The 27,395-nt window shown below is 38.0% G+C and overlaps 1 protein-coding gene across 1 annotated transcript in view; it reads right to left on the bottom strand.

The window, feature by feature from the left end:
• COMMD10 (COMM domain containing 10) overlaps positions 1-27,395 on the bottom strand; it is a 202,544-nt gene that overhangs the window by 150,962 nt on the left and 24,187 nt on the right. Inside the window, exon 5 of the mRNA XM_027874902.1 lies at positions 14,904-15,014. Within this exon, the coding sequence (XP_027730703.1) occupies positions 14,904-15,014 (111 nt within the window). The remainder of the gene's footprint in view (positions 1-14,903; positions 15,015-27,395) is intronic.

Below are 27,395 nucleotides of genomic sequence, written 5' to 3'. Positions count from 1 at the left end.
GATAATTGACTAGAGGTATAGAATGAGATTTCCATTTTCTGACATGGCCAATGTGTGAATTTGTTTTGCTTAGCGATGGTTGTTGTAAAGGAAGGGAGCTATTGAGGGTGGAGAGGTGATAGTGACAATCACGCCAAAATAAAGAAGAGAAATATCATTGAAATATTTTGATGCATAAAAGAGAAAAGAGTGAAATTCAGTGAATGAATGGATAAGTAGGACAGCTTTGGAACTGTGTCAAGTTTATTATATATTTTTAAAAACCCAAGTCATATGGAAAAGAGATTAGTGGTTTCATATATAATCCTCCTTTTCTGCCCTTCTTCATATGTGGGAATCTGTAAGTTTATTGATGACTGTGAAGGGCAGAATAGCAAAAGAAACCAAAATTTTAAATCCGGGGAGGGGGGGGAAGAAAAATAGCTAACATTTAAATGTAGTGTTATGTAGTGTTACTTAAAAACTGATTAGAGAAAATAATAATAGGTTACATTTATATTATGCTTTATAGTTTGTGATATCATTGTAGTTTTGGTTTCAAATTAAACCTTTCTTTCAAGAACTCAAAATATTCTTTAATAGTTATAACAGCCCACGTTTAGACAGTACTTTCCTCAGGACAACCTTGTGATTCAGGTAATAGAGTATTATTATGCGCATTCTACAGATAAGGGAACTGTGGTTCTGAGAAATCAAGTGAATTGCTCAAAGTCATAACGCCAAGTAGGTAGTAGAGCTGGGGCTCAAATCCAGGTCCTATGACTTCAAATCCAGTTCTTTCTGCTTCTCAAGAAGAAGGATATTAAGTTTCCATTTTCTAATGTAGCAACACAGGCTTTGGGCTCAACTCTCCCAGTCTTCCACTAGCAGTGACAGGTTGGGTGCCCAAAGGACAGCTGGCTCCTTCTCCTCTCAAAGTACCAGGGGATTACCCTGAATATTTAGGAAGGGGAGGGGTTTCTATTATACTAGAACTCATGATCCCCCACCAACATGATTCCCACTGGTTATCAATTTATATGAATTATAATCAATTATATCAGTAAGGCACAATTAGCTTTTTTAGAAACAGTTACTGGCTTAGGAATAATAAGAACAGTTGTTACAAAGCATCCCTCCAAACTGGGGGCACATTCTTCCATAAGTACAAACACAATCCAGGGGAAAGTGGATTCAAGCACATATGACAAAGGGAGTTGCTGGAAAGCCTTTCCAACCCATCACCAGGTCCCAATGAAGCTCTTTTTAGGTACGGCGTAGCTTTCTTCTAGAGAGCCTCTTTCTTCTTGTACAGCCCCGATGCCACCTCTCCTCAGAATATCTAGGATGACTTTGGCTCCCAACGTGGACACTATCAGCAGCCACTACTGTTCCGGGGACAATGCTGGGATTCTCATGGGGAGTACAAAATCTTTCAACCTTTTGAAGTTCACAAGGTCTTTTTCTGGGGTTAAGGAAGAAAAGGAGACGGATGTTTTTTGTCCCCTTTCCCACCACTGTCACCAAAGCAGCACAGTGGATAGAGCTCTGGGCCTGGAATCAGGGAGACTCAAGTTCACATCTGGCCTCAGACACTCATTAGCTGCACGGCCCTGGAGGAGTCAATTAACTGTTGTTTGCCCCAGTGTCCTCAGCTGTGAAGCCCTAACAGGGCTGTTGTGAGAATCAAATGAGGTTATATTTGTTGAGCCCTTAGCACTTAATAAATGCTTGTTCCCTTGCTCGTCCCCCATCAGGGGCTTGGTTAGACTTCCTTCTACCAGTGGACTGGCCTATCACTGGAATGCCAGAATCTGAACTGGCTTGCTATTTTTTCCAAGCCCCAAGGGCGTGACTGAGTCTCCTCAAACAATCCCAATACACTTCCTGTGCAGCATCATTTTATGTGACCCAATGGCTTTCGCTCCTTCCAAAGTTATCGAACCTCTAGATGTTAGTGCCTTCCACTCTGAAGGCCTTGCCGGCAGCTACTTCAACACCTTAGTTAATTGATTCAATAGAGTTGTTTTTATCTGACAATGACATTACAGTAGGCTACACTGAGGTAGACATGATTGATTCAATAGACCCCCTACTTTTACAATGATATTTGACATGTATGGAATAGTAGAAAGAACCCTGGATTTGTAGTCAGGAGAGCCCAGGTTTGAATCCCAGCTCTGTTCGATATACTACTTATGTGTTCTAGGGCACTCTGGGTCTCAGTTCCCTCATCTGTAAAATAAGAGAGTTGAATTAGATGATCTTATCTAAGGTCCTTTCCAAGTCCAGACATTATCTGGACAAATATAATTCTTCCATAAAGCTTTCCCTAACCCGTAGTCAGAAATGATCTATTCACAATGCCTTATTGATACCCCTCTCATTAATTTACCACAATCTATTTTTATTATGCTCATTTGTTTATATCCCTTATCTTCCTTAATAGATTAAACTACTCAAACATTTATTAAATGTCTACTATGTATAAGGAGAAGGGAGAAAAGGAATAAGTACTTTTATAAAGCACTGATTCTGTGCCAGGCACCGAACTAAGTGCTTTACAAATATTATTTCACTTGATCTTCACAACAACCCTGTAAGGTAGTTGCTGTTATTATTCCCATTTTACAGCTTAGGAAACTGAGGCAAATAGCAGTTAAGTGACTTGCCCAGAGTCACAAAGCTAGTAAGTTTCTGAGGCTGAATTTGAACTCAGGTCTTCCTGACTTCAGGCCCAGTGTTCTATCTACTGCAGCACCTAGAGAGACAAAATTCTAAGTACTGAGAATACAAAGAAAAAACAAAATGAGTCCTGCCTTTCGGTTATTTACATCCTACTGAAGGGATGATATGTGCCCAGATATGTCAATACCAGGTAATCAATGGAAGAAGACAGCACTAACACCCAAGGGGAGGGGGGGAGCAAGAGGGGGAATTGAGCAAAGGAGGAAGCTTCACTTAGGAGGTGGCACCTGAGCTCAAACCTGAGTGGAAAAAAAGGATTTTGAGAACTAAAGGAGAGGAGAGATTACATGAGGCAGAGCCTATCTGCAGAGGCCCAGAAAAGGGAGATAGACCATTGAGCACAGGGAACAGCTAAGGCTCCTTTGGCTGGAAGGCAGAGTACTGAAAAGGGAGAAGTCTAGAAAAGTAGATGGGAGGCAGCTTGAAAAGGCCTTGAAATGCCAAGCAGCAGCAGTTTCTCTTTCATCCTGGAAGTAATTGGGAGTCAACAAAGATTTCTGAGCAGAGGAATAACAAACGTGGGTCCTATGTAGGAATACTAATTTGGCAATTGTGTGAAGGATGGATTAAATAGAAAAGATACTGGTGGCAGAAAGACCAATTAGACAAAGTCTAAAGTGGGACAGATGAGAGGTGATGGGGGGATGGAGTTCAGAAACGTTGTTGGGGTGGAATTGATTTGGCATGACAACAGACTGAATATGAGGGAAGAGTTGAGAACGATTCTGAGTTTACCTAGAAAGACAGCCATATTCTCAACAGAAGTTTAAATGTAAGCAGTTGGGATGAGGGGTGTGGGGGGCGGGAGAGGTGGAGGCGAAATGATGAGAGGAGGGAAGGCAAGGTAGCATGGTATAAGAGGAAGAACACTGAACTTGGAGACAGAAGACCTGAGTTCAAATCCTGCTCTGCCAACTTGTTACCTGTGTAACACTGGGCAAGTTACTTTAGAAATTTAGTCCCCACTTCTGTAAAATAAGGAAGTCTGGGCTATATGACCTCTAGGGTCCCTTTCAGATTGAAATTGATGCTACTATTCAAATATGAACTCCCCAAGGGTAAGCAAAATTTATTATTTACCTTTCTGTTTCCTCTATCAGCTGACCCAGCCATCTCCCACCTGATATCAATCATACCTCATTCCCTGGGCTCTAATGGGTGAGCATTCACTTACCTAGAATCAGGCCACCCATCACTTCCTAGCCTTTTCCACATGACAGCATCCTCCACTCCCCTGCCCCTTTCCAACTATAGCTCTTTGAGTTCTTGTCTTCTCCATTAGAAAATAAGCTCACTGAGGGCTTTTATATTTGTATCTCCAGCACTTAACAAAGTATTTGGCACATTATAAGAACTGAAATGCTTTTTCATTCATAGTATATTGCCTAGTTCACTGCTACTCACTAGGCATGTCTGCTGAATGAATAAATATGAAAAAAGATATCCTACAAGACAAATCACTGGTGTGTCCTTAAAAATCCCTTGTGCTTTAATAACCACCATGGCTGATATAAATGGAAACTGGCTTCTTATCATTAAACTAGGATCTGTGCTCAGAATAAATGAATAAAAAGCCCATGATTTCACAGAATTTCTCCTCAGATTAAAAGGTATGATGTTATAAAACTTGAAATAATTGTTATTTATAATAAAGAAAAATTCTTTGGAGAATCAGGTTTTCTTATCACAGTCATACTAAGAAAGACACTGAACATTAATAACATTTTCCATTCTTTTTCCAAGGAATAATTATAACAATAACGGATACGTGTAACATTTTTAAATGTACAAAGTATTCTATTTCTCATTGGCTCCCAAGCAAAAAAGAAAATATTATTTAAACTTGATCCAAGGAATTAGTTGAAGTACCATAACTAGAGATTAGATGAGAAGACAATATAAGGACCACTGGAATAATGGACATTTCTTTGTTCATTCAAACATTTATTAAGTTTCCACTATGTATAAGAAACCATCTGATAGAGGAAGTAAAAAAAAAAATAAGATACCATATCTGCCCTCCATAAGCTCATTTTATAATAGGGGACAAAAGAAATATATACAAACAACTAGAATATAAACAAGAATATAAGTTCATAAATATTCAGAACAAGGAAGATCATTGGGGGCAGGGGGTGTGAGGGAAGTACATGAACAGGATTCAAATGAGTGTTAACTGAATATAAACCTTGAAGGATAGGTTAGATTTTAACAGGCAAACCTATTTTGGACATTGGCCTAGTTATACTATTAGGTGTACCTCAGTTATTTATAATTTATGTATAACTTGGTTCATTAAAAATGTTAACATGATTGGTGCAACAATACCCTTCTTTCTATGATGATCAACCATAATTGTGAATGGCACCTTTTTTTTGAGAAATTAGATGTTAACAAACTGGGAATATGTTTTGTTTCTAAAGTGATGTAGCCTATTTCTTTGTTCATGCACCAGCACAATCACTGATGTCAGCATAGCTCTTGGAATAAGTGGTTAATATGTGCTCCCTCTACTGAATTAGTTGACTCTGAAGAAGCAAAAGATAACACTGCTTCCTAAATAAACATTTCTGTGAATTTCTCTCACCAGCCAGAGTGGAGTTGTGTCAAATCAAAAATAAAAGGAAAAAGAAATTTAGGATCCAAGGACACGTCAGAATAGCTTTCAATATACTGAGCATAAAACTCTACACATCACAAAGCCAATCGCTATTCTAATAGGGCTAGACAAAATTTTGTAGGATCTTGCATAACAAAATCCATTCTAAGTAGGACTTTTCATAAATTTAAGAAATGAGATTAAATGCTTCTGACCCTGAAACTTAGTATCTGAAGATCCTATTTTAACTCCAAGTCATAATTTCCTTTCCATAAATAAAGTACCATCTGCAACCTGAGTATAATCCAATTTAACACAAGATAAATGAGATTTCTGTTGTCAAGGCGATTTTATCCTAGTTGTTCAAAGAAAGATAAAAATGAGAAAAAAAAACCCACAAGGAATCCTTCTTATAGGAAGTAAAACACTAAAATTACAGTTATAAACCCACCAAAAAAAATTATAGTTTTAAAAATTAACATCAGTACAACCTCATAATATTGTTGGTTTTAGGTAATAAATTTACTTGGCAATGAAAATGCCTTAGGCAGTAAAGCACAGTAAATAAAAATACTTAAACATTAGAAAAAGGTGTTTTGTTTTGTTGGCTAACCTAACTAGTATTACAGAAATAATTTTAAAGCTCCCCAAAATTACTATACAGAACAATAAAAATCCAGTTGATTTTTTTTACTCAGATCTGATGTGTCCTAGAGACATCAAATAATTTAAAAATAATACTTTTATGCTAGAATTTGACAAACATGTTACTATCTTCAAAAGCTTTTTCACCTATTGTACTTCATCAAACAGATATAATTATAAGATCATATTCAATTTTAAAGGAGTGAAATGGTGATGATTTCATTTATTTGGTCTGTACTCATCTGATTAATAGCATTAACTTCAAAAATGTTACCAACAGAACTCTATTGTTATATACAGATTAGAAATGTAAACATAGTTTTCCCACAACTACAGACTTCACAACTGATTCTGCATCTCATTTCAAAGAACATTTTGAAAGGCTGAGGTTAAGGCAACTAAAGAACACTACTGCCCCCTGGTGAGTCAAAAGGCAAATGACTTTTAATTCAGTAACAACACTTCACTTTTCTGTCAAACAAGAACAGGATATTATTTTGAGAAGCATTGACAGACAGAAACCTAGGCAATTAACGAAAACAACAACTGGGTTATACACACTAAGGCACTGCAAGACAAGTGACAGTCTCCTTCATGGGTAAATTTAGTACCAAAACAGGAAAGCCAAGAAAGAGTAGTGTTGTAAAAGAAATAAAATTCAAACAATGTCATTTAATGTGACAGCAGTTAAGACTACCAAAGGTAATACAACACTATTCCTATGAGAATGTTAGAAGTGGAAGAATCAATTAACCACCAACTACTTATTTAGCATCTACTATATGTCATGCTTAGTGCTGGGTGCTAGCATTTACATAGTGTTTTAAGGTTTGCAAAACACTTTACACATAATTTCATTTTATCCAAATAATACCCCTGGGGAGTTGGTGCTATTATTATCTCCACTTTACAAATGGGAAAACTGAGGCAACCAGTAATCAAGTGATTTGCCCAGGGTCACACAGCTAGCAAATATCTGGGACAGGATCTGAACTCAGGATCTCCTGACTCCAGGTCCAAGATCTATCCATTATGCCACAATGAAATAACTGTTCGTTTGAAGGAGCTTACATTCTAATGGGGGAGCCAAGAATACATATAAAAACATGTACAGCATAAATACAAAGTTAATAAATACAAATATACACAAAGTAGTTTGGAGGAAGAATGCTAGCAATTGGAAGGGGAAAAGGGGAAGAATGAAAAACTTCTGTGAGCACAGGAAGCTTTTCAGGTCAGAAATTCAAATTCCCCTCACAATACTAAAATTTCATCAGCATGGGAACTCCTTTTGACCCACAGTGATTGCTACCTCTAACCTGGATGGTCTTCAAGAGCTTCCATAATCGGCTCCATAACCTGCTGACAACCTCTCTGAACTGAGGTAGGTTGGTTCTTGGACGACATATATACAATCCATCATCAAATAATACTGCAAAAACCGTCAAAATATTTACTTTCATAATGTATGTTGTTCCACCCTTCAACAAAACTGACAATACTATTTTAAAGTTTATTTTTATACTGAGGAAAAGCCACAAAAACATATCTTCAGTTAAAAGAAATTCTCTAAATATCTTGTTTTAAGCAATCTCCAACCCAAGGTGGAAACAATTTTGCATTCTACATTTATCTTTTTTTGCTTCGCAGTACAAATTTTTAGGGTTCCTGTAGCCTTATTTATCCCTATTCTTGCTACATAGCATTTTAGATGTGTCAAGGGATTTCCTTGTCAGAAAGAGCAAAAAAAATTTTTGTGAAAAAGTTGATGGATTGCTGTTAGGAAACTGTGTAGTGATTTTAACAAGTCCAACCTGCTCCCTGGCACAAAGGTCTCTCTTTTTAACACATATGTTCTCCCGAGGATACCATATGATTTCAAATACTGAAACTCAACAGCCTATGAAGAATCAGTGGTGAGTGCCTCAGAGACACATGCTGGGCACACAAAAGCTGTAGGATTTTTCCAAAGCTGACCTCTACACAAGAAGTGGCTTATGTCAGGGGTTCTCAAACATTCTGGCCTCTAGAACCCTTTGTACTCTTAAAAATTATCGAGGACTCCCTTCAAAGAGCTCCTGTTAATTGTGTTATATCGATCCATACTTAACCCTATTAGAAATTAAAATAGCCAAGTATTATCATGAAAATATTTTTGACCTCATAGACCCCCTGAAAGGATCTTGGGGATGTCCAGAGGTGCCCAGATCACACTTTGAGAACCACTTAGGGAATACCAAACATAATCATGTGGCAAGAAAAGCTAGACAACCCCAGTGCTTCACTGACAGCCACAAAATGGAAAAAAGACGTTAGGGGAAGGCCTCCAGTATACTGGGTGTAAGTCCTCCAGGTACCTTGAAGGAAAAATATGTTCAAAAATCACACAAAATAAGAAAGCATGGATCAGTTGCCATCTTCACTGATCAAAAGAATCCCCACACTGATGAAATCAGAGAGCTACTAAAGTATTGAAGTATAAGCCAGTGGTCTATGATATCAAAAGCTGTAGAAAGGTTATCTTCGAGATGCCAGGTGAGGCAAAACTAAAGAAAACAGAATTCCACAATAGTCATAGGTCGAGTAAGCACCATGCAGAAAAGCATGGATTCTATTAGGCTGTCCACTGAGCAGTACCTAAAACCATTCTGTGTGATTTTTTTTTCTTTCCTTATAGACCTTCTACCTTGGGAGTAGGTGACTGCTGTGATGAGAGAATAAAAGCAACAAGGGACTGATCCAGAAACTGCTTATAGAGATGAAATGGCAAGCTTTGGGGCAGCATTTTGCAGCTACCAGAAAAGAAATGTGCAGGAAGAAACTGATTTTCAGGTTAAGCCTCCATGGAAGATGAAAAGTAGGTACCTTTAACATTGTCCTGCTGGCAACCTGCCTTCTGAACAACTGGTTTGATTAACTGCATATGAAAGCACTGTTCCAGCTCTGAAAATTACAAACTTAACCAAAATCTTTGAAATCAACTCAAAATTTAAAAAAAAAAATATAATCCATACAAAAACATATGCTGACATTTTTTAAATTTTTAATTTTTATTGATAGTTTTTTGTTCATCTCTTCTTTGCAGACAAGGCTGGTCGTTATAATCACACAATGTTCAGTCTATTGTTCTTTCCATCTACATCGTTGTAGTCAGATGTATGTGGTTTTTCCGGTTCTGCTTACTTCCCTCTTCAATTGTTTGTATAAATCTTCCCATGTATTTCTGAATTCTCCATATTCATCATTTATTACAGTGCAATAATATTCATGTGTAAATTCACATGCCACAATTTAAATAATGGCCACCTACTTTGTTTCCAACGTTCTGCTACAACAAAGAGTTGCTACAATTACTTTTGTACACGGGAGATCTTTCCCTCTTTGACCTCTGTGGTAAATGTCCAGCAGAGGGTTCTCTGAATCAGAGTATGAACGTTTTAATCATTGGTTGGGCTGATATACAACTTCACCAATAGTGTATTAGTGTACCTGTCTTTCCACAACCTCTCCAACAGCGACTATTCCCAAATTTTGTCATAGGAGAAAGTGAAAAGTAATTTTGATTTGAATTTCTCTCATTATTGATAAAAGATTTATTATTATTGTCATTAATAAAAATAAAGGAGCAAATAGTCTTTAATAGTTTGCAATTCTGTAGAGAATCATTTGTTTATATCCTCTTATTTGCCCAGTGGAAAATGACTCTTGGTCATACATAATTGTGTTTGTTCCATATGTATCTGGACTATCAGACCTCTATGAGAGATGCTTTCTACAGAGATGCCTCCTCCCCCATCAGTAGTTTCCCTTCTCATTCCAGCTACATTGAATGTTTGTGCAAAAGCTTTTGCTATTTCACGTAACTGAAATTAACTATGTCGTCTTTTGTGATTGCCTGCTTCTTATCTAGTTAAGAATTGCCATCCCTTGCTAAAGTTGTGAAAGGCATCTGCTCTGGTTCTGTTCTAAATTTTTTACTATGTGAACTTGAATATTCAGATCACACAACCACTTTGAGCTTATTATGGCATATGGTTTAAGATGTTGATCTAAACCTAACTTCTGCCAAACTGCATTCCACTTTTCCCAGCAGTTTTTATCAAAGGAAATTACTCCCCAAATAATTTATGTTCCCAGGTTTATTGAAAACTGAACAATTAAGAAAAACTGTTTCTGATTCTTCCTTATCTGATCTCTTCCACTGATCTACTTTTCTCTATTTTTCAATCAGTAATAAAGAGTTTTAGTGATTAACTGCTTTATAGTATAATTTAAGGTCTGGAAGTACTATTCTCCCATTTTCCCTTTTTTCCCATTATTTTTTTCATTGTTTCCCTTAAGATTCGAGACCTTGTGTTCCTCCAAATGAATTTTGTAATTATTTTTTCTAGTTCTATATAAAAATAACATGGCATAGTGAATGGACAGCCAGAATCAAAGACTTAGATTCAAGTCTATCCTCTGACAGTCTGGATGTGTGACCTTGGGAAATTCACTTAATCTCTCATGCTTTAGGCAATCCTCTAAGAATATAAGTTACAGTGAAGTTGCCAACCTACATCACATGAAGATTTTCCTGACTCCAAAACTCCCTATACCAATGAAGTCACAGGTCCAGTCCCTATCCCTATTTATAAAGTAGCTCCTTGACAGTCTGACTGGTATAGGACAAAATTTATTTATTAACTTAGGCACTATCACCATTTTTATTATATTGGTGCAATCCAACCATGAACAAGTGAATAACCTTTCAATTATTCAAGTCATTCTTATTTCTTAAGTGTTTTGTTATTAGATTTCTATACTCTGATTCTCAAGACAACTAAGATTTCTGAATGCATCAAATAAAAAAATGTGTACATTAAACCAGTGGTCTCTTAACTTTGTTGATTACACACCCCAATGTTTTGAGCATAAAACCCTAATATCTATATATTTATTGATTTTTAAACTATATTTGCATGAGGGAGGGGAAATTTAGTTTCCCCCATACATACAGGATGAATTGATGTAATCAGAGAAAGAGGAAGATAAGCAAGGAAAGGGGATTTTCTAACAAAGTTCAAATACCTATCTATGCCCTGCCATACCCTTGTAAGTACAGGGAAAGTTATCCGATTTAACTGGAAGGGAGTTTGGGTTTGGCTATGTTAAAACTAAACAAACCCCAGGTTCTTTAAAAGACAAGCCTGCCAGTCCTTAGGTAGGTCAAGAGTCTGAGGTAGAGAACAGCATCATGCAGTGTGACCCTGGGCCTCTAACAGAGGGCATCCGGGTAGAAGAGGATTTTCTCTCCTCCCTGTGTCCCACTGGTAAAAGAGTGGAACTATAATAGGAAACCATGACCAGCAGAACACAGTTCAAGAGCATTCAAGGAACAGTTGAGCTACAACAAACTGGAGACACACAGAGGATCTGCATTCCTGATAGGAAGTAGCTTCAAGAGTGTGACCTACAGCAGCAGAGAAGAGAGCTGACTATGAGTTTAACAAAAAAAAAAAAAAAAAAAGAACTAGCCCCAGCAACTGAGAATGGAACTATGGGAAGGAACAAACCCAAGGAGCCCAGCTGAGTGACACACCCAGCAAAGGCTCTGGCAGGGGAAGGAGCATAGGGACTCAACAAGAAGAAAAAGGACATAAAAGCCCGATAATACTTGAGACACGGTTCTCTTAGCTATATATGCATCCTACACATATGCCTCACTAGCACTATACTCTAAGTATGTACCCACTGGAAGACCCAATCTTTTTCCCATTGGTACTGTGTACATTTATGAGAGAGTGAGCCTTCTAAATGTATGGAGGGGAATATTTCATAAATACCCTTCTTACTATGCCATCTAATTAAATGTCTTTGTTTTAAGCTAAATGTGTCTACTGTTTATTGAAAATAAACTCAGGGGCAGCTAGGTGGCATAGTGGATAGAGCACTGGACCTGGAATCAGGAGGACCAGAGTTCAAATCCGGCCTCAGATACATAATACTTACTAGCTGTGTGACCCTGGGCAAGTCACTTAACCCCAAATGCCTAAAAAAATAAAAAAATAAAAAAAATAAACTCATTAGTAGGGGCTTGTAAGATATACTTTTAGGAGTATGGATCCACAAAGTATCTTTCTATATATAGGGGATCTGCCATCTAGGGACCCAACCTTCAAGCAAAAATGTGTGCTGGGAAGAGGGTAGCCCAGGGGGGTACTACAGATACATGTACTATTGTACTAATAATAATATAAAACAAATAAAAAGTAAAAATTTTAAATGAAAGTGAATAATATTTGATTCTCAAATTAGTAAGAAGACACTGGAATTTAATGAGTAGAATTGTGACATGGTCAGACCTGCACTTTAGGAAAATTACTTTGGCAGCAGTGTAGAGGATAACTTAGAGAGGGGAGAGTTTTGAAGCAAGGAGACTAATTAGAAGACTCGTTGCAATGGTCCAAATGAAAGCTGGTGAGGGCCTGAATTAGAGTGGTAGCAGCTAAATGAGGAACGAGAAGAGGTCAGATGCCAGAGATTTTATGGAGATAAAAAAGACAAGATTTTACAATTGATTAGATGTGGGGAATGAAGGGGAGCGAGGAGTCAAGAATGACACTAAGACTGCAAAGCTAAGTGACTGGTGGAAGGATTGTGGTGATTTTGACAGAAATGGTGAAGTTCAATAAAAGGAGGTAGGTTTGGAGAGAAAGATAATGTAATGAGATCTACAATGAAGATCATAATACATCTATGCCTACGTATCCTGAGCAACTCACTCTTTCTTGCCAAAAATGAAAAGGCTGGAGAGGATGGTCTTATTCACTGACCACTACCCTGAAGCACAGAATCCCCCTGCCAAGGGGCATCTGCCACAGCCAGGCCTGATCTGCGAGGCAGAGAATTTTGCCTGCATAATTGCTAAGATACCTGGGTGTCAGTTAGATGATAACCATCATGAAGGATACCAAAGCCTGGTATAGCCACAGGGAGCCAGCATTGAGAAGGGGCAGAGTAGAGAAATGTTAAGCAATAATAGATGAAGAGACTGGTGTAGTTGGTTGCGTTGGAGAGAAGCCCTAAAATAAGATATTACAGAAAGGATGGGATCTGACCTATCCTCCCACTCTCTCCCTTTGATGGACTTCCTTTTGAGTTCACTCAATGGCCCCTACTTTAGACACAACTTAGACAAAAACAGCCATTCCACTTAAAACAAAACCTATGTATTATAGATGCCTAAAAGCACAATCAAGAAAAGACTCTTTTGGGGGAAGAGGATCAAGTGAGGCTAAGAGGTGAGTATAGCTGGCCCCACAAGATGAACCCTCTGCAATCCAGCTTCTGATTTCATCATTTGCCTAAAACTGCTCTCTCCAAAGTCATAAATGATCACTGTCAAATCTAAAGGCCTTTTCTAAATCCTCACCCTAGTTGACCTCTCTGCAGCATTTGACACTATTGATCACCCTCTTCTTCTGGATACTCTGTCCTCTCCAGGTTCTCATGATACTGCTCCCCTTGGTTCTCTCTTCCTACCTTCCTTCCTTCTTGTCTAACCATCCTTTCTCAGTCTCTTTCACTGGTTCTTCATCCAGGGCACACATTTCCCCCAAATGTCTGTCCTAAGACCTCTTCTCTTTTTCTCCTATATTATCTTGTTTGGAGATCTCATCATTTCCCACTCGGTGCAGACACAATTATCATCTCTATATGGATGATTCCCAGATAAGTATCTTCAGCCCTAAATCCCTCCTCACTTCTGCCTACTGTCTTCTCTGACATCCTTCAAGTTTGAGCTCAAAGTCCACCTTCTGCAAGTCATTCCTGCTTCCCTTTCCCCTCCCCCACACCACCACTTGCTCCTTCCCTTTAAGATTATCTTCCATCTACTCTGTATTTAACTTATATGTACACACCATTTTAAATGTTCTCTTCTCCCTCCCATGAAAATTTGGTGACTGTCCTTAAGACCAGGAATCATATTTTTTTGCCTTTCTTGATATTCCTAGCACTTAGCACAATGCCTAGCATGTAGTATGGATTTAATAAATGCTTATTGACTACATTAGATAATGTTAAACTCAGAGCTATTCTACAGTCACTTTACCTGTCTCTGTCCTCATGTCCTCACCCCTCATGTCCTACCTTTATCCCCTACCCCACCTACCCTGATTTCCTCTGGGTGATGTGGCTTGATCTAAGTAGCTTACATCATTACCTTATGAAACTTTTCAGTGATAATTTATAAACTGTTAATTAATATTTCTTTGGCACTTTGCACGAGTGTCACATCTAAAAATCGTCTGATGTTCTTTTATCATGTCAAACTTCTATTAAAAGGTAACAGTGTGGAGCTCAATATATTTGAAGTGAAATCCAAACTTTTATTTTTTCAGTAAGTCAATAAACATTTATTAAGCACTTACTATGTACCAGACACCATGCTATGTGCTGGATCTTGCAAAGAACAGAAAATATTTTAAAATCCACAGGATCTTAAAAGACAATTCAGATCATTGCCATATTCTAATCACTGACTATATATTTGTTTATGATGAATGATACTCATTCCTTGGCATGTGTACAGACTAAAACAATTTTAAAACAAAAAATCTCCTGCTAACATTTAAACATAAAAATCAATCTATGACCTTTTCCATAATTTCTTCCTATTATAGAATTTAATGAGAAATTTTCCATTCAAAAAGCCATCTACAAAATAAAATAACCTTTCAAAGAAATACCAAAAAGTACCAAATTTCTTTTATGTATGACTCCAAACCCTATTTTATGTAAATAATGACATGCTAATTTGTTATCAATACATGTCCTTCAGTTTTAAACTATCTGCTTTTAACTTTTCAATATAATCCACAAAGCTCTAACTATAGTATGGACCTGAAGGAACAAAGTACACTCAGCGCACCTGGAAACAGTTTCTTACCTTTGAATCTTCATTGCTCACTCCAAGTTCTAACACAGCTTGAGGAGATTTCAGCTTCGCTTGATTAGACTGAGCCATTTGAAGGTTAAGCTGCCATCCAATTGTCTCAAGCTACAACAGACAAATACAGATGGAAATCTGATAATGCAGAAGCAAAAAAACAAAAAAACCAGCCACTTTAAGCATGGCTCCCCTCATAGGAATGAACAAGAGTAGCCCACAAGGCTACCCTTGTACTGAGTTTCCTTCAATATTCATACCCTACAATTCTCCCTCTACTGACAATTAGGCTTCCTGTCATGCCTATCAGAGTCAGCAAAACTAAACAGTTTATAAGTAATGGTTCCATACAGTGGCCCAAATAACTCCAGAAGACTTATAAGGAAACCTACCACCCTACTCTCAGTAGAGAGTTAGCAGGCTGCTGTACAGAACCGTGCCATCAGTTGTCAGACAGGGTCACTAATGCATCTGTTTTATTAACCTGTCCTTTCTCTGATAAGCTCAAAACATTTTAAAGACATTTCAGTGACTTTAGTAAGCAAATAGCAGTTGTTAGTACTATGTTATATTTAGCTGGTTTAACAAGTAGGTTTTGAATGAAGCCAGGAAATATAACGGTCAACAGTGCAACCCATAACACTATTTTCAATAACACACAAACTTATTTTTTCCATGGAATAGAAATATACTTCCTGAACACAAAGTAACAATTTCTAGGTAAGGCAGACCATGAAAAAGTAAAACTATGGTTCTTCAATTTTTCTTCTTAATAAATCCAAAGGTATGAGTTTGCCTTGACTAAATTTGCTAACTTACTAACTCCTGCAATGTCAAAACCAATTTAAGGTCTTGTATTTACTTTTTAAAATTTCAAGTACCAAAATGCATTAGAAAGTTTTAAACTGCAGTTTAAATATTTAACAATACGCATGAGTAACGAAAATATAAGACTACTTGATGACACTGGTAAGAATGACACTATCATAACAATTTCAGATTGACTAACATACTAATTACTTTAAAAAAGACTGCCAAACAATTGGAAATCATAGCAGTAACTGAGAGTCAAACTGGAAAAAGAAAACTGAAAGTGTTTTCATTTGAAAGGTAATAATTGGACGAAAAACCAAAGCTACAGCCCTGACTAACACAGTACCTTTCGGAGACTAGGGATGAAAAGGAGGGAGATGTACAGACATAATCAAACACCACAGGCTAAAAATCGATTAAATGGAACATTTTAAATAAGGACCCTAGATGTACTGATCTTTATCACGGATGTATGATAGCCCAAGACACCAACCCACAGCTGTTTCTGAGTAACCACATACTACACACTTTCAACAACTGAAGATAAACACATGCTAGCATATTTCCACTGCCTGGGACAATTCCTGATGTAATATGTCATTGCGATCATCAAAAAGCATTCAACACCCATGTGGATTTTTACATAACTGCTTTGACTGCTACTATGCCTAGAAACATCAAAGACAGGTAGAAGAGACCATGGCGGTCATCTAGTCCAACTCCATAGTTTTGCACATGAAGATAACAGAGCCCGGCAAGTTCCCATGTTTTGCCCACTGTCACACGTGTGGTAACTGTCAGAGAAGTGATTTGAATCCAGGTCTTCAGACTCCTACTGTACTACAAGATCTCCTTGAAATAAAGACAAGATTTGTTACACCTGAGAGAGCATGTAGGCCATGTATTCTGACCTACCTAGTTTACAGAAGAGGAAACTGGTGCTCAGACAAATTAGAGGTCTTACCCCAGGTCATAAAACATATCCAATCAGTGGCTCAGTCTTTTCAAGTCTACCTCTGCAATGTCTCTCCCAGCTATCCCCTTCTCCTCACACTGCCACTACCCTACTTCTGGCCTTTGTTACTTCCTGCCTGAAATATTGCAGTAGCCTTCTAATTGGCCTCCCCACCTCAGAAGTCTCTCCCCCACCCCAATCCACCCTCACAGCTATCAAGGTGATTTCCCTAAAGCACAAGTCTGACCACTACTCAATGACCTCCAACTATATCCTTTTGGTCAAATAAAAACGCCTTTGTTTGGCATTTAAAGTCCTTTGAAGCCTGGTTTCCACTTACCTTTCCAGCTTTACTGCACAAGTACCTTTTACATACTCCCCAGTCAAGTTAAACTCTCTTTCTAGATGTTCCTCACACACAATATTACATCTCCTTGCTGTGTCTCATGGCTAAAAGGCCATGCCTCTTCACCTCCATTTCTTATAATCTTTCCTTCAAGTATTAGTTCAAGAATGAACTTCTATGAGAGGCCTTTCCTGATCCTCCCAGCTACTAGTGCCTTTCCCAAAAAATTTAGCATGTATGTATTTTGGTCTCAGTTCTATCTAACCACCCTGTTCAATCTAACCACCAATTAAGCAGAAATTCACTCTTATAAGTGGTTATCTAGTTGACCTCAGATCCAGTGTTGATTACATTATAAGGCAATCCCTTCCACTTTTACATAGAAGAGAAATTTTGGCTCCTTGCCTCTTCCTCCCATTAGTGCCAATTGGGCCACCTTGAGCTACACAAAATAAATCTAATCCCTCATCCACACGTCAATCCATCAAATGTCTGACCTCTTCCCACTAAAATCACAGGTCTCCCAAAAAAAATCCAATTATCTTGTTTCACCATCATATCTTCCTGCTGAGGCATACTGAATCATATGCAATCCACTAAAACCCCCAGATCTTTTTCACTGCTGTCTAACTATGCCTCCTCAATCCTGCAGCTGTGAAATTTATTTTTTGAATCCAAATGTAAAGCTTTAAGTTTATCTATTTAAACTGTATCAAATGTATTGATAATGACATTAAACAGAACAAAGTCAAGGAAAGACGCCTGGGGCATCACACTAAAGATCTCTATTAATCATTGATCTTCAGGTTCATTTCTAACCATTATTCACTGTTCTTTGGGTATAATCATTTAATCATTTCCAAATCTATCTACCTGTCCTCTTAGCTAACCTACATTTCTTTATCTTATTCCCTAGGATATTATGAGAGATCTTGTCAAATGCCTTGCTGGCATCCAAGTATGCTATGCCTCTGGCATTCCTCTGCTCTTTCTACCCTACATTCCATTACCTCTTCCACGTAAATACAATTATCATAATACTTAAATGAATTCCCTGCTCTAATACCTCCTCAGAATACAAATTCTGATGGATTTTTTTCAGCCATAGCAAATTACAAAATGACAAACAAAGAAGGCATAGACAGATTTAAGTATGTGTCAGTGAAGGTACTCTTCACAATCAAGAAATCAGAAATCATTTGAAGTACTTAGGTAGTAATAATTAGGGTTAGGGTTAACCCATGCAAACTTCCATAATTCTTATCTATGTCCCCCTAGTAATTTGCTACAGGCAGTTTAACCAACATGCTGGGGATTTTTCTCACTTTCTTTTGACATCAGAAAGATACCAAAAGATACATTAGTTTTCCCTTCCTATCATCACATTTTCACCAATCTTCTTTTTGAATCTTATGATTTTGACAAAATTCTTTCCTCTAGATCTCCCTGTTTACGATGTGTTACAACCTACTCTTATCAATCACACATTATTCATTGCCCTCTGGGTGATACTCATTTTGAATCCTTCAGAGACTGTCCCATGACCTTTAGCCATGTAACACCAACAGAAGGATAATGGCATTAAAAGGATGGACAGGGGCTTCCAGGGCACACAAGCAACAAGCTAGCAGACCAGACATTTTCTCCAATCCCCATAACCTCTCAAACCTCTCCAAAATAGAAATTAGATGCCAAAGATAAAGCCATTTAAGCTGTCTCCAAGATCTATCACACCCAGAATCCAAAGGAATGTTAAAAACAACACACACATACACACACACACAAACTGTTTACTGACCCGATCTCCTATGCCACCAGCAGCAAGGCTACATTAGCAGACCTTAGTAGACTCTTATGCCTCAGTTTCCCCTCCTCCAGTGCCATGGAGAACTCACCCCAGAATGCAGAAGTTTGCTCAGGCTTTAACAACCAGGTTAGTCACAGCCCTTGAAGTACAAAAGCTTTCCAGGGGTGGCAACCCAGAAGCAGCAGAGCTACAAAGCTCTGAATGGCAGTGCCAGGGACAACAGGTTCTGAACTACTGGTGTGAGGCCAGAGAACGGAAGAACAGGAGTGGGATAGGTCACCTGAACAGGATAAGAGAGCATGGGAAGGGGAGGATGGAGAGTTGGGAAAGGGCTGATATGCACTCCATCAAGCGTGAAGAAAGTGCAGCATCCAGCTGGGGCCAGGTCCCACCACCCAAAAATCAGCTGGGGTAAAGATTTAGACTGGTGAGTCATGAACTGCCATGTGTGGGAGGAGGCTGAGATGCTATGAGAGCCAGTCCCCAAGGAAACTACAATCAGAGGACAGGGAGTCAAGAAGCAAGTGATAAGGAAAATAAGGGGGATTGAAATTCCCAATGCGGGGGGAGAAACCTCAGACCTTGAACATAAACAGATAAATCAACAGGAAAGACAGTAACAACAGAAGGAAATATGGCCTCCAGATCTAGTAATGAATTCAGACATCTATGAATAAATACTACAAAATAAAGAAAAATGATCCAACACTTGAAGAGATAAAGGATCCTATAAAATTGGAGAACACGGAACCATAACATGTTGTTCCTGAGTAGTTTAAATGAGAATTACCAAAGCAGAATTTGTCCTGCACAGCAAAAATAATGAACAGAACAGAAAAACTTGAATCTACAATGTCAAGCCTCACCAAAGAAACAAAATAGAGAGCAATAGATTGGGAATAAAAATACATAGAAATGAAGGACAACCTAGAATAAGGGAAGCAAAAAAACAAGAACATTAAAAGAAAATATGCTCACTATGCAAATGGATCTCAAAGACAGACTGCATACAGAAAACTTGAGAATCATAGGTCTCCCAGAAGAAGATGACAGAACAAAAAATGTTAACACCATAATGATGCCCAGAACTTCTGAATGTAGAAAATGAAATTCCAACTGAAAGACTCACACATTTCCTCCAGGAAAATATACGAGGCTGCAACTCCAAGACACATAGCTATTAAATTTAACAATTCAATTAAAAAACAACAAGTTCTGCAAGTCATCAGGAGAAAGACCTTCAAATACAAAGAAAAAGACATCTGATCAATGCAAAAGGAGGAGGGAATGAAATAGTGCCCCAAAGAGCAACAGAGCTCAGGATGAAGCCCAGGGTGACCTATCCTGGTTCAAACTTAACCTGATAGGACATAAGATGGCTATTCAATAATAAAGAGTTCAAAACATTTTTAGAACACCTCAAACAACAGAAATGCATCAGTAAATAAATGCATCAGTAAATAAATGCATCAGGTATGGACAGCAACAGCAACAGAGTGACAAGAGAAAGACCAGTAAAAGACTTCTTTCCAAATATACACAAAAAGACAGGGATGAACATGGAAATATGGTAGAGGTAACACTGAAAGAGGCAGACTAAGGACATCATGGACAGACAGACTCTAGTGACATCCTGCCTACAGGTGAATGCTTCTTTGTGAGACTACATTACAACATCCAAAAAAAAAGAGTCAAGAACCGCAAGGCAAATAATGGGGGGGGGGGGGGGAAGCTAGGAATGCTTACTAGTTGTGTGACCCTGGGAAGTCACTTAACCCCAACTGCTTTGCCAAAAAAAAAAAAAAAGCTAGGAATGAAAGGGATCCCAGCAGTATCAGATCTCAAAGTATACTGTACTATGAAGTAGTAACAATAAAAAAAATTTGATGCTGGTTAAAAAATAGAAAAGTTGATCACTGAACCAACAATGCCAAAAAGCAAACATAACGAATAGTTTTTTGACGTTTTTGATGAATAAGCTTCAAATTAATGTTACCTAAATTTAAAAGACCATATCATTAAGAAATCAGAGAATAGAAGAATAGAAGGAGCTAATTCCTCCAAGAGGGATAAAGGTTATCAAAGAAGATAAAATGGACAATAAAATGGATAATTTAAATTACATAAAATTGAAAGGCTTTTGCATAAACATTGTGTTCGAAAAATTCTAACTCCTATTCCCATACTCCATGACTACAAGAAATCAGCAAACACAACATTAAGAGGTAGGAAATTGTTTTTAAAAGAACTACTCTGATATTAATCAAGAAAAAGTCATCAGATTAGTACTTGGAACACTTTTCCTCACTTATAACTGTGAGTTGAATAAAATGATCACCAATATTATCAACTGCATTCAGAAAAAAAAAAGAATCCAATGTCAAATTGGGCCTTATTCGTTACACAAAATTTGCTTCTATTTAATATAAATAACATACTGTCCACAAACATTTCTATATAATGAAATAGCCAAGAATTTTAATGTTATTTTTCTATTTGTACTGCAATTCAGAAAGGTGAGGCTATTTAGAGTTTAATCAACACTCTGGGCCTTATCAACAGCAAAAATAATGTAAGTCTCTCGGATTGTTAATATCTTTCAACCACAGTTTATAGGGTGTGTCTCAGCTCATCCCACTTTTATAACTTGAGGTAACACATTCCTCTGAGAAACTGTTAGTTATAATGTCAGTTTAAAATGGTAATGAATTCATTATCACTCTAATTATCATCTACCATTTGCAACTTAAGATGAAAAAGTCAAAAACTTATAATCAAAATTGTTTTGCAACTTCCTCCTCCCTTCCAACAAATAAAGGTCAACTCTACCATAAGATAAAATCTTAAAGACTGGATTTGGCACATAAGAGGTCATTAGTAATTTTGGAGAATAGTGTTAGTGGAATAAAGAGGTCAAAAATTAATTCAGACTATTCCTTGGAAGGATCGTAAGGGGATAAGAAGAGAGTTAAAGGAGACAAAGTGGAGGCACCTATTATAGACAGCCCATTTCATAGAGTTTAGCTACAAAGGGCAGAAAAAATATAGGAAGTTAGCAGGGCTCGAGAGAGCAAGTGAGGGATTTTTTTTTTTAAGGATGGTATATGGGCACGTTTGTAAGCAACAGGAAATGAGCCAATAAAGAGGGAGAGATTGAAAATAAATGAAAGTATGAGGATGATCAAGGAGACAATTTGTTAGAAGACAATAAATGGGGTGGAATCACTTGAACAAATAGAGGGGGTTAGCCTTGGTAGGTGGTAGACTACAGGTACAAAATGGAGTATACATTTTCAGACACTGACAACACGTAAGTTAGTTTTGCTTTATGTTTCAATAAAGAGCTGTAAGGGAGGGATAATAAAGGGGAAGTGACAACAGCATTAAAAGAAAAATAAAAAACAAAAACCTTCAATAAAATATTTGTTGAGGGGAGAAAAGAGGTGCCAGATTGTATGGGACCTAAACTGTCAAGACTTTACCTGATAGACAATAAATAGAAAGGCACTGAATATTTATGAACAGAGAAATGATGGCCTAGATGTAGGTGTCAGGAAGATTAGTCTAGCCACAGTATGATCCCAGGGAGGAAGCTATTGCAATTTGTCCAGATGGATAGTAATAAGTCACTGTATTAGGGGGGTGGTGGAGAGACTAGAGAAGACGGGACAAATGCAAGAGATGTTATGAAGGTAAAACTGACAGGACTTAGTAACTGAATGTTAGGAGGTTATTTCTCTAAAAAAATAATACTTTCAAAAGAAAGCATAGTTATTGCTTCTATTTCTTCTTGTTGTTCAGTCGTTCAGTCATATCCAACACTTCATAACCCCATGGACCACAGTATACCAGGTCCTTCTGTCCTCCATCTGCCAAAGTCTGTCCAAACTCATAGCCATTGCTTCCATGACACTATCTATCCAACTCGAGCTCTGCCATATGCTTCTCCTTTTGTCTTCAATCGTTCCCAACACCGGTGTCTTTTCTAATGAGCACCATCTTGTCATTATGTGGCCAAGGATTTAAGCTTCAGCTTCAGTATTTGTCCTTCCAATGAACAGTCTGAATTAATTTCTTTAAGAATTGACTGATTTGACCTCCTTGCTGTCCAGGGACTCTCAAAAGTCCTCTCCACAATTCAAAAGAGTCAATTCTGTGGCATTCAGCTTTCCTTACAGCCCAACTCTTACAGCCACACATTACTACTGGAAAAAACCATAGCTTTGACTTCATGGACCTTTGTTGGCAAGGCAATATCTCTGTTTTTAGGATACTGTCCAGATTTGCCATAGCTTTCTTTCTAAGGAGTCTTTCAATTTCATGGCTGCAGTCACTATCTGCAGTATTCTTTGAGCCCAGGAATATAAAACCTGACAGTGCTTCCATTTCTTCTCCCCCTATTTGCCAGAAAGCGATGGGACCAGTTGCCATGATCTTAGGTTTGGTTTTTTGGTTTTTTTGATGCTAAGCTTGAAGCCAGTTTTTAGAGGCTTCTTAATTCTTATTCACTTTCTGCCTTCAGAGTGGTATCATCTGCATAGTTCATATTGTTGATATTTCTCCCAGTAACCTTCATTCTGGCTTTTGATTCATCTAGCCTGGCATTTAGCATGATGTGCTCCGCATATAAGTTTAAAAAAGGTGACAATATACAGCCTTGTCATACTCTTTTTTCCCATCTTAAACCAACCAGTTGTTCCATGTTCAGTTCTAACTGCTGCTTCTTGACCTGCATACAGGTTCCTCAGGGAACCAGTAAGATAATCTGGTACTCATCTCTTTGAGGACTTGCCACATTTCACTGTGATCCACACAATCAAAACTTTATTAGTACAATCAATGAAGCAGAAGTAAGTGGTTTACTTCATAACCCAGCAAATGTTGGCAATTTGGTCTCTAATTCCTCTGCCTCTTCAAAAACCAGCCTGCTCTTCTGATAATTCTTGGTTCACATATTGCTGAAGCCTAGCTAGCAGAATTTTAAGCAATTTTAACCTTGCTGGAGTATAACATAAGCACAATTGTTCAGTAGTTTGAACATTCTTTGGCATTGCCCTTCTTTAGGACTGGGATATAAACTGATCTTTTCCAATCCAGTGGCCACTGTTGAGTTTTCCAAATTTGCTGGCATATTGAGTGCAACACTTGAACAGCATCATCTTTTAGGATTTTAAATAGCTCAGCTGGAATTCTGTCACCTACATTAACCTTATTGGTTAGCAATGCTTCCTAAGGCCTGCTTGACTTCATTCTCCAGGATGTCTGACTCTAGATCAGTAACCACACAATAGTGGTTATCAGTGATATTTAAGATTTTTCTAGTATAGTTCTATATATTCTTGCCACCTCTTCTTAAATTTTTCTGCTTCTATTAAGTCCCTACCATTTCTGTCTTTTAACATGCCTTTTTTTGCATGAAAAGTTCCCTTGATATCTCTAATTTTCTTGAAGAGACCTCTTATCTTCCCCATCCTATTGTTTTCTTCTATTTCTTTGCATTACTCATTTAAGAAAACCTTATCTCTCCTCGCTATTCTCTGGAATTCTGCATTCAGCAGGATATACCTTTCCCTTTCTCTTTTCCCTTTCTCTTTCCTTCTTTCCTCAGCTACTTGTAAAACTCATCAGACAGCCATTTGCTTTCTTGCTCTTCTTTTTCTTTGGAATGTTTCCTGTTGCTGCCGTTGTTCCTGTGCAATATTGCAAACCTCTGTCCATAGTTCTTCAGGCACTCTATCAGATCTAATCCCTTCAATCTATTAGTATTACTTCTCTAACAGACTTCAAATTCCCCACAAGGCTATATGCCATTAGGCAATTTTCTGCGAGGGCAGCAGTAACCTATTGTTCTCCCATACTCCAAAGAAAATGCAAAAAGCATAGTTCACTTCACAAATCACTAAGCAAACATCCTTTAAGTAGTGCAATCCTATACCCCATAAGAATGCTTTAAAAGCTTCTGCTACAAATTATACCAAAATGCAAAGGGCCTTTTAGAAGTCTTATGACTTAGGGACAAAACACTGCCTAGACCTAGACCCTGTCCAGTGCTTAGGGCCTATCAATTAGCTCCAGGGATGTGGATCAGAGAATCCACAACCATTCAGACATCAAGCAGTCTGTTCTCAGGCTAGAAGACTGCTGGTCAAAAACACTGGTTTCAGAAGTCCTCAAAGAATTCTGATGCACTCAAAAGAACTGAAAATATATCAAAACATGGTCCCTGTTTCCCAAGAGATACTCTACTTCTTATTTCCCACACAAAGCCACTAAGAACTTGCAATTTTCAAGGGTCTTTAAGAGCTCTAATAATAATAATAATAATAGCTTACATTTATAGAGTACTTACTATTTGTCAGTCACTGCTAAGCACTTTACAATAATTATCTCATTTGATCCACGAAACAACCCAAAAAGGTAGGTGCTATTATAATATCCATTTTACATATGAGGAAACTGAGACAAACAAAGGTTAAGTGACTTGTCTGGGGTCACACAGCCAGTAAGTGTCTGAGGCCAAAATTGAACTCAAGTTTTCCTGACTCCAGGCCTGGCACTCTATCCACTGTGCCACCTAGCTGCCCTGGAAACTTAAGCCAGGGTCACTGAGTAAATCCCCTAAAATCACCACAGTCCTTAGCAACAATTCTAGTGGTCTCAAGAATTTTGAAGAAGAGGAATGCCCTTCAGCTTTACTCTACACTCCAACCCAGGTGTAACCTTACCAAGTAAAGACTATAAGGGACATTTCAGCGCAGCCTGGGAAGCACTGAAATGTCTTGTGACCAAAATTTTCACAATTGCCACACTACTGAGAATACACATTATAATCACTGTGCCCTATAAGGTACTGAAGAAAAACTTGGCTAACAGACAGTTCTTTGGCCAAAGTGAAATATTTAATTTGTTAATGTTTTCACTTTCAGCCAATTAATCAGCCAGTTAGCACATTTCTGCTTCAGATAAACCCGATTAAAGGTACCTTAGATTCAAAGGTCCTTAAATTGATTTCTGCATCAACAGTTAAGACTGTTTATTACCTTTTCCTGGAGAATGTCCATCTGTTTCAAGCCAAAGTCACTCCTCATCTCTCTACTCTCCCTTTCACTGAGAAGGAAATTAAATTGATTGGAATCTACTACACCAAAGGAACTCAAAACTGCAAAATAAATGTGCCCCAAATGCTAGACATATAACCTTGATGAGAGCCACAGTAAAGGGCAAGGACAGCATACACTATTGCCCATGGTTTCCTTTCTCTGTCTCACCTAGAAAATAACCTTCATTATAAGAAAACTGGGTTCTACTAGGTGGCCCAGTCGATAAAGCACCAGGTCTGGAGTCAGGAAGACCTGAGTTCAAATCTGACCTCAGACACTCATTAGCTGTTTGACCCACGGTAAGTAACTTAACCGTTTGCCTCGGTTTTCTCAACTGTAAAAAATGAGCTGGAGAAGAAAATGGCAAACCACTTCAGTATCTTTGCCTAAAAACCCCCAAACAGGGTCACCAAGAATCAAACACAACTGAAACACGTGAACAACAACAAGAAGGAAACTCAATAAACTACAAAATAGCAATTCATGAAATAAGAAATTCATTTTTTACCTATTCCTTGAAGACTCCCAATTACAAAATGATGGGTTCCACTTTAATCAATCTTAACCCTGAGGCTAGCATCTTATTCTGATCAAAGCAAGGTCTGATTTAAAAGCTGACACAAGGGCAGTGACAGGAATGGATAACTCCTTCCTACCCCCACTACAATTGCAACTAACAAAAAGAGTCGGGAAGGCAGTGATGGGTGTTCTGAGTGTTAGTACTTCTCAACACACCAGAGACTGTTTACTTGTTTTGTTCATAAGGTAAAAAAGACATTTTTATGAGGATGCTCAAGACCAAGAGTCTTTCTCCATGTTGACCTCATGCATTGTCATTCAAGCCTTAACTACTTCTACCAGCAGGCAGTATAATCAGTCTTTAGCTTCCCCTGTGATAGCTGCCTATAAGGACAAAATAACAAAGGAGGAAAGAAGACAAACAGCACCAGATGCTTCTCTGTCAAATTGTGGTTATTATGCTGCCTCTGCTACTACACAGGAGAAGCAGTGAGGGGGATGTAGAGAAAGGCAGAAATTAGCAACAGCAGCAAAGTATCCACTTCTCTGTAACTGGAACATTGCTACTGCTGTTTTTGTCTACCTCCTTTTAAGGATATACCTCTAATTTCACAATAAAAGTCAATGGAAAATAAGATTCTCTTTACACAAAATTCTGAGCAACTTTTATGAACTGTCTCCAAGATCACAGCTCTGGAGCTAGAAGGCTATCTAATACAATCCTCTCATTTTAAAGAAGATGAAACTGATTCCCAGAGAGGATCAGTGACTTGTTTAAGGTAGTATACATCAAAGTGGAGAGCTGCACTATACAGGTCCTCTGATTACAGACTCAGTGTTCTTTCTATTGGGCTACCTGCTGAGGGATAACTATATCCGCAATTGCATAAAGCACCTTCCCATAGGCACTCTGTAAAAGAAATAGTTCTCAAACATGTCTGGCCTGAGAATC

The sequence above is a fragment of the Vombatus ursinus genome, unplaced genomic scaffold (assembly GCF_900497805.2).
Source record: "Vombatus ursinus unplaced genomic scaffold, bare-nosed wombat genome assembly UNPS02014807.1, whole genome shotgun sequence".
NCBI classification, from domain to species: domain Eukaryota; kingdom Metazoa; phylum Chordata; class Mammalia; order Diprotodontia; family Vombatidae; genus Vombatus; species Vombatus ursinus.
This window is presented reverse-complemented; position numbering and strand designations above follow the sequence as displayed.